This window comes from Vanacampus margaritifer, chromosome 10, assembly GCF_051991255.1.
Source record: "Vanacampus margaritifer isolate UIUO_Vmar chromosome 10, RoL_Vmar_1.0, whole genome shotgun sequence".
Classification (NCBI taxonomy): domain Eukaryota; kingdom Metazoa; phylum Chordata; class Actinopteri; order Syngnathiformes; family Syngnathidae; genus Vanacampus; species Vanacampus margaritifer.
The window spans coordinates 13505616-13515777 of NC_135441.1; the positions used below are offsets into that span (position 1 = coordinate 13505616).

The following is a 10162-nucleotide window of genomic DNA, read 5'->3' on the forward strand; positions in this document are numbered from 1 at the left end:
ACCAAAGTGCATATTATGTAGCGACGTGCTCAGTGGTCGCCATCGTGAACTGGGAGTCCCGCAAAGGTAGAAAGAAAGAAAGAAAGAAAGAAAGAAAGAAAGAAAGAAAGAAAGAAAGAAAGAAAGAAAGAAAGAAAGAAAGAAAGAAAGAAAGAAGGAAAATATTATTATAAATATATACCCATTAGTTTTAAATTAACTGTAGTCGTGTTTTTCGCCAGAAGAGGTCACTATAACTCAAGCTTCAAGAACTGAACCAAACTTCGACGCTTCACTAAAGCTTAATTTGCCCATCCCTGCTATATGTGGAATGTTTCTTCTTCAGGCTATATTAATTTCACATGAGGAATTAAAATTCTGATTTGGTGTTTTGATTTGAAGAATTTTGAGAAAACATTAGTTTTAGTGCATCAACTCAAACAATCGTAATAATTCTCAATAAATTGATGTATATTCAATTGTAGTGGTGGTGTGACGTTAAAATTAATTACGTTTGCTTTAAAATGTATGTCTGTGTGTGTGTTTTTTATATAATAATATTTACTTAAAAAAAAAAAGAAGAAGTTTCCTGCCGCAGTGGTTTTGCGTCTCTGACAACAGTGCGCTTGCGCAGTGTCACTCCACAACTGCACTAACCAAACATGGCGGCGGCCGTCGACAGTGTTGTGAAAGTGTAAGTTTGCTTTTTTATTTCTTTAAGAGAAAAAAACACACAAGCCGTGCCGAGGTCAAAATATACTGTAAGAACAATTCGATAGCAACGAACTATTGCAAAGTACAGACATAAAACACACGTTTTGGAATACAAAATGCGTCCCAAGAGAATAACGTTATCTTGTGTGCTAAGGATAGCTTGTTAGCCGTTGGCAAAAAACCGAAGCACAGCGACTGAGGAGCTGTAACACACTACATACACCACTACTAACTTAAGTTGGCCACATTGTATTTTTCATCGGCCTCATCGGCCTCATCGGCCGTGTTGGTAGTTGCCTGCCCGCTGATAAACCTGTCTGTTGACGGTCGCTTTGTTGTGAAGAAAGGCGTGCTAACAATCAACCTTTTGTTCCGACGTCGCTACTCGCACTGACACCGTTGATTGAAATTCAAGCAGTTTGGATTGCGTGCGTTTGCCGTTGTATCACTCAGTTCGAATGTATGTGTTTACCATCGTGGTTGTCGATCACGGTGGTGTAGAAAACCTACCGGATCGCATTGAGAGCTGATTACAATATTTTGTTTACCCATTTTAGCGTCATGTGAGTCTGTGAGAGACAAGATATTAGAAATACTTTGCACATGATGTAGAAAAGTTCCTCTCTACTGCAAACTGAAACAGTAACGCAAGATTTCTCAAAACATTTATATATTTTGTGTGTGTGGCGTGCATTGGTTTCTCTAGGCTTCCCAAAAAAACGTTGTTGCTGTTCGGTAAAACAAAAATCTAAATTCTCTGTAAGTGTGAGGGAGATCAGTTCGTTCTCTGTATGTGTCCTGCTATTGGATAGTGACCAATTCAGGGTGTACCCAGCCACTCACCCAAAGTCAGCTGGGATAGGTTTTGACTTGTCTGTGACCCTAATGAACGGAAACACTGTATTAATGGTAGTAGATGGATGTTTAAACGTAATATAATTGTATATCCTTGACTGCTACTTACATATCCTGACTTTTTTTTTTTTTGTGACGACCCATATTGCAGGCTGGGGGAGCAGTATTACCGAGATGCCATGGAGCAGTGTCACAGTTACAACGCCAGACTGTGTGCTGAGCGCAGCATCCTCATGCCCTTCTTGGACTCGCAGACCGGTGTGGCTCAGTCCAATTGCTACATCTGGATGGAGAAGAGACACCGGAGCGCAGGTTTTTATAAAAGTCCATTACAAACCTTTGTGCAGTACATTACACTGACTTTTTTCTTTTAATGATTATTGCACATGTCCCTTATTATGTATGGTAGTAAATGTGTAAAGTAATGATAATGCTTCATTAAAATAGCCTGAATAAAAACACAATTTCCATCCATCTATCCATTTTCTGGAGCTTGCCACAGCAAGTTCACCAGAAGTTGTATGCTGAAGTGGCACAGTACGTAGACATCATATGCCCATTTTTGGTCCCTCAATATGTTGGTCAGGTGTTGCTCCAGGTCAACTCTACACGTATCCAGCTCGTCGCTGGAGGAAGAAACGGCGCTCTCATCCTCCCGAAGACCCTCGATTAGCCTTCCCCCCTCTCAAAACAGGTATTCCCACTCGAGAAATGTTCACCCTCTACAGAAACATGAAACCATTTTAATAAATAGCTGTGTTGTCATCAAGACGTATGCTGACTCACCGTGTTCTTGTAGCAGATGTGGAGCTGGGCGTGAAGCGTGATGCCTTGGGAGCGGTGGATGGGAGCAGTCTGGAGGCTCTGTTGAAAGGTGAGCCCCTCGACAGGAGGAGTGGTGTGACGGAGGTCCGTGGTGCGGAGGACGATACAGCCACCGCAGAGCCCCCTGCTAGCTCTACGACGACTCACACTTCCTCCGGACGCGTCCGCAAGGTTTGGCTTTAGTGTTCGGTTTATGTTCAAACATGACGTTTTGTAAGTTGGTTTTCATTCATTTTTGCCAGTGTTAGCACCAGATGATAGTCTGTTATAAAAACAAAAAACAGATAGGTATTAAATATTTGTATATAGTATGTACAGTAAGCTTGGAAATTAGTAGAGATGAAACTCTGTGACGGTTTCACTGCAGAGAGTCCTTGACCACGATGACTATTTGGACGACTTAGATGATGAAGACTTTGAGGATGAGACCCCCAAGAGGAAAAGCAAGAGCAAATCCAAGGTGAGGACCAACTCTTTACAACCGGTCAGATCTTAAGGCAAGGCCAGTTTATTCCTCTAGATGTTGCTCTTGGTTTAAAGATAAAGGCCCGTGCAGTGGAAATGGTTTGAATTTCCCCTGCATTTTTAAACCAAGAGTGTCATCTAGAAGAGTCAAAAAAAACATCACAGGTACTCCATGAAGCTTCATTCGTCCATCACTACTGCATTGTGTGTTAAGTGACAACACAGATTGAGCTTGTTATATACGCAAAGAGTGAGAGTTTAGTATGCATACTATGCAGTAACTAGCCTGAAAATAATGACTTTTCCCAACTTTAAGTCTGGCCGGACTGTGAACCGGCTAATGTAGAATTCAAACAAACGACTCAATACACTATTGAAACATTTTCTAATGTTACTTTAATGCATTTTTTTTAACTTTTGAAAATACAGCAAAAGAGGAAAGAAAATGTTCTAATGTAATTTTCAGTCGACAGCAAGTGGCAGTACAAGGCAAAATGGCCGCCCCTGAGATGAACACAAACCAGTGACAAAATCACCACCACACATTAACAGAAGCCCATAGGTGTTGATTGAGAAGGATTTCATGTGTATACATCCAGTGTTTATTTCTGAGTGAAAACGTAATACCCCACTTTTGAGCTTTAATGATGTTTTAGGTTTTTGTCCTGGTATCATTTCAGTATTATAGTTTTGAGATAACTCAATGCAGGAATGGTATTGAAGTGATCACTTTGGTGTCGAGTCAACCAAATTTGTACGACGTGACACATCTTGATTTTTTTTTTTTTTAGGGACGCAGTGACAAGAACGGCAAGAAGAAAAGTGAGGCTGCGGCTGCAGCTCTGGAGGAACGAGACAAACCTTACGCCTGCGACAGTGAGTCAAAGCTTTCTTTTGTCTTTCTCGCCTGTGCGCGTGTCATGCCTGTCGGCAGGGGAGCTTTCTGATTTTCACGCTGAATAATGACAACAAGCCTTCTGCTCTGCATGATGTCATCTGAAAGACTCCTTCTGGAGTTTGGTCGACGTTTAAAAGTGACGCGCTTGGAAGTTTTTTTCCCCCTCCCTTCTGCTTGAGAAGAAGCTTTTATTCTTTTCTTTTTCTTTTTTTTTTTCTGCCTCATTTCTGGCTGCTGTGCCAGTTTTCACCTCTGCTGTTTGAGCTTGCTCCTGGGCCGCCATCTCCAAAAAGTTTAAAGAGGAATGCTTGCTGTGGGGCAATCAACAGCGCATTTTCCTGGTTCCACCTGAGAGCCCTTTTTTTTTCCCTTCGGTACAGTAATTCAACCGTCACTATAACCCCTGTGTATTATATTACCGTGTGTGTATGTCAGTCTGTGGGAAACGCTACAAGAACCGCCCAGGCCTGAGCTACCACTATACACACTCTCACCTGGCCGAGGAGGAGGGCGAGGACCGCGAGGAGATCGAGGCACCACCCACTCCTCGCCAGCCTGAGGAGCAGAAGAGTGAGTGACTCTCAAGTGTTGAGAGAGCGAGCGAAAGAGAGACGGAGAGAGAGAAAGAGGGGCGTGGGCTTGCATGCTATGTAGCATGTGTGTGCTTGAATGAGGAAAATCACTTCCTCGTTTTTTTCCCACTTCCGTCATTTTTTTTTATTCTTCATATTCAGTGTCAGTTTGGAAAAGACACACCCAGTGGTCCTTACAGAAGCAACTGTAAACTGATACTTTCTGACATATTCATCATTTTTGTCTGACATCAACAAATCCATTGTATTCTCTCTTCTTTTTTTTTAAGCACACAAATCTGTTTGTAAGTATTTGTTGTCACACAGATCATCAGCTAGTTCACATGCTCATTTTTGTTTTTTTCTGTCATGGATGGTCATGATGAAATGACTTTTTTGTTGTTGTTTTGAAGTACAATCACTAGACATTTCATTAGGTACAGCTGCACAATCTGTTGCGCTTCAGTAAGAGAAAATATATCTGTCCTACAACTAAATTCAATTTGGACAAATCCGACTTCCCACCTTTCTCAAATGCAGCAAAAGTTCAATTGCTTCGTTATTTATTTTGTACTTTATGCATTTGCAAAGCCTTGACTTTAGTTAGGTAAGTACAGTACACGGTCATAAAAAAAGAAAGAATGAAAAGAAGCTAAAATACTGAAAATTGGCATCATTTCTTTTGGTGTTTCAGTTGTCAGTTTCTCATTTTCGGTTTTGGCCAAACATTTTGATTTCGGTGAAAAATAATATTTTTAAAATATTTGTTGTTGCATTTTTACTACACAACAACGCTTATGTGATGTGTTTTTTTATCTTGTTTTTTTTGTTTTTATATTGCAATACTTTCATACAAGAAATGCACCAAATTGAAAGGAAAAAAAAACAAAACTAATAAAAATTAAACTAAAAGACTTTGGAACACACAACAAACCCGCTCCGAAAACTAATTAATACTAAATAAAAAATAAATAGACTAACTATAATGGAAAAGTCCATTCTATTACAACGGCTGCAATCGAGCTCACCAGTGACATTAATGAGGATAGGTGTGACAGGTAGAAAATGGTTCGATATTATTCATTTGTCATACTTCTACATCTTTGTTTTGCCCTTCAGGTTTAGCCTACTAAAAAGTAACCAAAGCATAGGAAAGAGGCTCTCAATGTGATTCAGTTCAGTTCATTGAAATGAAAAGTTGGGGCGGGGGGTTCTTCTCAATTTAAAGTGTGTGTAGTTAGCCAAGTTAAAAATTCTCCTATTGGCTCCCACGGGGTGTTCCTAATGACCTGTCCTGTGACCAGTTAAAAGTATTAGCTAACCATTACGTTTGAAATGTTCCTTTCTAAACTTTTTTTTTTTTGTTTGTTTGTGTTTATTCTCCTGTGTAGCAACTAAAAAGGGTCCAAATGGTCTTGCGCTGCCTAACGATTATTGCGACTTCTGTCTGGGAGACTCCACCTTGAACCAGAAGACCGGCCAATCAGAGGAGCTTGTGTCCTGCTCAGACTGCGGGCGTTCGGGTACGGCCAAGACTTTTTCTCCCCATTGTGCATATGAAGCGTAAGCAGATTGCCGGTCACGGCTGGTTTCATGGTTGCGTCTGGTCTCTTCACCCCCGCAGGGCACCCGACATGTCTGCAGTTCACGCCTGTAATGATGGCCGCCGTCAAGACTTACCGCTGGCAGTGCATCGAGTGCAAGTGCTGCAACGTTTGCGGCACGTCGGAGAATGATGTGAGCATGAGCTTGAATTTGAAACTTATACGACGACAGTAGAATTAATTCCTTTTACAAAAACTCAAGTACAGGTTTTAACACTCTTAGATATCAGAAAAGCTCATAAAGAAGTGAATCACTATTAATTAATAGTAAAAATTTAAAACAAATGTGTATGTATCATTACAATACCTGGGAGGACAGTCATCACATCACACCAGACTTTGTGTTCTTATGGTACAATTACATAAAAATACGAAAATATACTGTGTTCACTCAGCTTAAGTCTCATGAGATTCAAAGTTGCAAATCTTCATAACAAATGGTCGGTTTTTATGTGACATTTGCCAATTGTCCAATTGTACCACCAATGAGAGCCAGAGGAAATAGTAAAGTTCCAATGTAAGCATCACGTTTTGTGGAAAAAACAAACATAAAACATAACTTAAAAAAAAATAAACACACACAGCTATTAACTCATTTGCTCCCAAAAATGTATAAATATGTTCTATTTCAAATGTCTCAAAGACGTATTTATACGTTTTTATGTTGTTTTGTTTTTGTTTTTTTATGCTAGAACATACAGAAGGCTTTGATGCAGCCTCTCAGCTGCAAAGAACGGTTGAAAAAATGGTAGTTATTACACAAACGGCCAGCAGGTGGCAGCAGAGCAAAGGAGATGAACCAGGGCCATGTGAAAAAACCCTCAATTACTCAGAATTCTAAATAGATTTGTGAATAATGATGAAACTTTATTCTAATGCTAATTGCTCCAAAACGGAAACAGATAGATTTTTTTTTCCTGATGAAAGAAGAGACTTTAATCTTTCTTTTGATGGGTTTCATCTTGTTATAGCAACATACTACAACACAATATTCTGTGGGCCTTGCAAAATCAGTCAAAATCCAGTGAAACAGCCGGGAGTGAAGGGGATTGCTTCAATGAAAATGGCTGGGAGTGAATGAGTTAAATAGCAACAATACATTGACTCACCCTGCCCCAGTGTATCCAGCACACGATTAACTTAGGTTCTATTTCAAAAGGGTAGCATTTTGTCCCAGCGGAAAGTCATGAGTCTCAAGTGATGTCTGCCAAGTTTTATTAGGAGGCGTGTCCGTTTCCGAATGTTTGCCATCCCGTGTCCTCAAGGCGACACAAACATGAAAGAATGTCACAGTCGGTGTAGCTGACAGGTAAAGGGCAACAGCAACAACCGGGTTAAGTGAAGCGCCACACACACCACTGAGTCTTATACAAGTTGCATCCATCATTAATGCTCCATTATAGCTTCTATGGATGCGTGAGAACTTCAGTGAAGCATGCAAGAGTACAAAAAATAAATACATTAAATGAAACAATGTTCATCACCGGTGGCAGTTTTTCCGGAGAATTCAGCAGCAGTCCAACCAGTGTTTTTTTTTTTTGTTTTGTTTTTTTGCAGGACCAGCTGCTGTTCTGTGACGACTGTGACCGAGGCTACCACATGTACTGCCTTAGTCCCCCCATGACGGATCCACCCGAGGGTAAGACGTCACCCTACGCCAACTTAAATGATTTAATGCCGTGAATTGCAAAATGTGTGAATTGGCGCCACACAGAAAGGGGTTGTAATTGCCTGCAGGTGCCACAAGATGGCAACAAAACATTTAAGAGATAATTGTATGTCTCAGGAGTCCAAATGTTTAGAGTAACAAATTCAAATCTTTGTTGTACTTAAATTATTCAGCACAAAAAAACACCTTTGCTTGAAAATGGCACTTTTTTTCAGACCGACACCAGTATGAGTACTCAACTCTTGAGTAGTCACCAAGTACCATTACCATGAGTGCTTTTGATTTAATAAAATAACAATGACGGCTAATTTTAAAGAAAGGCAATTTTATATTCCTCTAATTTCTCATTTTTATTTCCTGATTGTAAAACGGCCACAAGAGTATCAAGTCACCGCCACAAGTAGCAATTCTTTGAAATAAGGCTGTCTATCAGCCCGAACCCGATAACCGGTATCAATATTCGCCCATCCCTATCATCAATAATTAGCATACTTGCTAGAAAGACACTAACTCAAACTGTCGTGACGTCACAAAAGGGCACACGAAGATGTCCTCTAGCACATGAAGTCACATTTTGCCATGTACAGTAAATGTTAGGGATTAGAGAACATTGTAACGTATACTAAATGGGTTTTTACTAGCTACATTGAGTGAGAAGCAAATGAAGCTTCATGAAGCACTTGTGATAAAAAAAAAAAAAAAATTTACTCCTCTAGATGGCACTCTTGGTTTGAAAACCATTGCACTAGCACCATCTAGAGGAGACAAAAAACAACGCAAGTGCTTCGTGAAGCTTCATTTTTCCATCACTACGTTTACCTCCCGTGGTGCATTCAAGGACCGCCAACAAAATGGGTTATCTCAAATGCAGATGGAAAAACCCCATAATTGAATTATTAATTATTTTGGCTTGAGCATTAAAAAAAAACACATGGAAATGCATGGGAAACAAATCTGTACTACAAATGTGTTTTTGTTCATCTATCTATGCCAATGACGTACAGTGACAGGCAAAACAATTAAATGTAAAATAAATGACTGCGACTTGGCTCTATAAAGTGTTGTGACCACGTCTTTCCATTGGTGTTTGCGCAGGGAGCTGGAGCTGCCACCTGTGCCTGGCCCTGCTCAAGGAGAAAGCCTCCATCTACCAGCAGAACCAGAGCTCCGCCTCCGAGTGACACGACACCCGTTAGTTCGTCTCCCCACCCGCTCCCCTCTGCCACACGACCACCGTTTGAGCAAAGCGACACGTCAAAAACGCCCACTGGTGTCCAAATGTAGCTCGACCGACCGCACGGATTAGCAGCAGGAGTCTTCATACAAGGACGCGGGCGGGGGACGGCGACTCCAAAAACAGACCTCAGATCAGTTCAAGTGTGGCTCATACTGAAGCGCCAACCTGCCAGCGTAGCCGTCTTAACACATTCATATGTACACACCTGTCCTTGGACTGCTGCTACACATCACACACACACGCAGATGAGAGCGAGCATGCGGTAACCATAGCAACAACGGTCTCCATGGGAGCAAACGGGGAGTAGCGTCACAGCAAATTTTCGCATCTGCACTGTGGAGTGTTTTGTTTTCTGCCAAATGATATATTTTTACTTGCAGGATGCGGAGGGGGCAAAACAACACAAATAGTATGTTGCTGGAGAATTATTATATTATTATTATTGTTATTGTTCTGGTTACTAGTAGACTTTTGTAGTGACATTTGTCTGTGTACTTTGTCAGATCTTTTGCCGCATTTTTCCATTGAAAGGTTTTCACCAGGACCGCGCATCTCATTATGTTGCCGGATGGATCAGAACACTCAACCAAACGCTATGAAATTATATACTGTGGATTTGGGTTCGAGGAAGAAACATAGCTTACTATTATTTTTCTGTTGGTATTTATCCACCAAAGGGTGCTCACAGTCTTACTTTTTTGAGGCGTCAGGCTGCTTTTGATCACTTCTCGGTGTCATCGCTTGTTTACACAGCCACATTCATTTCAGAGATGTTGTAGAGAACACTCACATTGACATCATTGTCAGCAGCAACCAAGTGAATGCACTCGCCTATTTTTTTTTTAAACATGTACTCATATAATACAAAGTATTCCATTGGTATTGGGAGAATTTTCTAGTAGTTTTGTAAAGTGTGTGGTGAACACTTCCACGTATTCAGCTTCTTCTATGTACTGTGTTGCCTTGTTTGTATTTCTGTTACGATTGTGACATATTTGGATTTATTTCACTCTTTGGATATGTCAGGCCTCCATTCTGCGTATTTGTAAAATGATGTACTTTGTTGTACTATTTTTTTATTTTTTACATTTGTTCGGTAACGGCGCCGACTAGCCTGACGGAAATAAAAATTGTGTATTTCCTTGAGAAATTACAAGATATCAGCTGTCGTGTCTGACTACCAAAAAAACTGTTTAGAAGCTGCTTACTAGGGACTGTCAAGCTCTCGTTGGTTGATAGGCTGAGTCAGCTACAGGTACATGTAAAAGCCCCGCCCCCTTGACGTATCCAATTTATGCTATAAAAATTGAAAGATCCCAAAAGTGAAATTTCAGTAAACTGAAT

General features: G+C 40.6%; 1 protein-coding gene across 3 annotated transcripts; it reads left to right on the top strand.

Moving 5' to 3' along the window:
- The first annotated feature begins 590 nt into the window (after positions 1 to 590).
- On the top strand, positions 591 to 9976 carry dpf2l (D4, zinc and double PHD fingers family 2, like). 3 transcript variants are annotated; one of them, XM_077577449.1, is made up of 11 exons: positions 591 to 673; positions 1700 to 1860; positions 2135 to 2242; positions 2348 to 2544; positions 2741 to 2833; positions 3630 to 3714; positions 4172 to 4306; positions 5700 to 5831; positions 5933 to 6045; positions 7470 to 7551; positions 8677 to 9976. In XM_077577449.1, exons 1-11 carry the CDS (start codon positions 642 to 644, stop codon positions 8760 to 8762), a joined length of 1224 nt encoding a protein of 407 aa, XP_077433575.1. In that variant the 5' UTR covers positions 591 to 641; the 3' UTR covers positions 8763 to 9976. The 3 variants fall into 3 exon arrangements, with proteins under 3 accessions (XP_077433575.1, XP_077433576.1, XP_077433577.1); XM_077577450.1 differs by having other exon boundaries at positions 2351 to 2544; XM_077577451.1 differs by lacking the exon at positions 4172 to 4306.
- Positions 9977 to 10162: the final 186 nt, after the last annotated feature.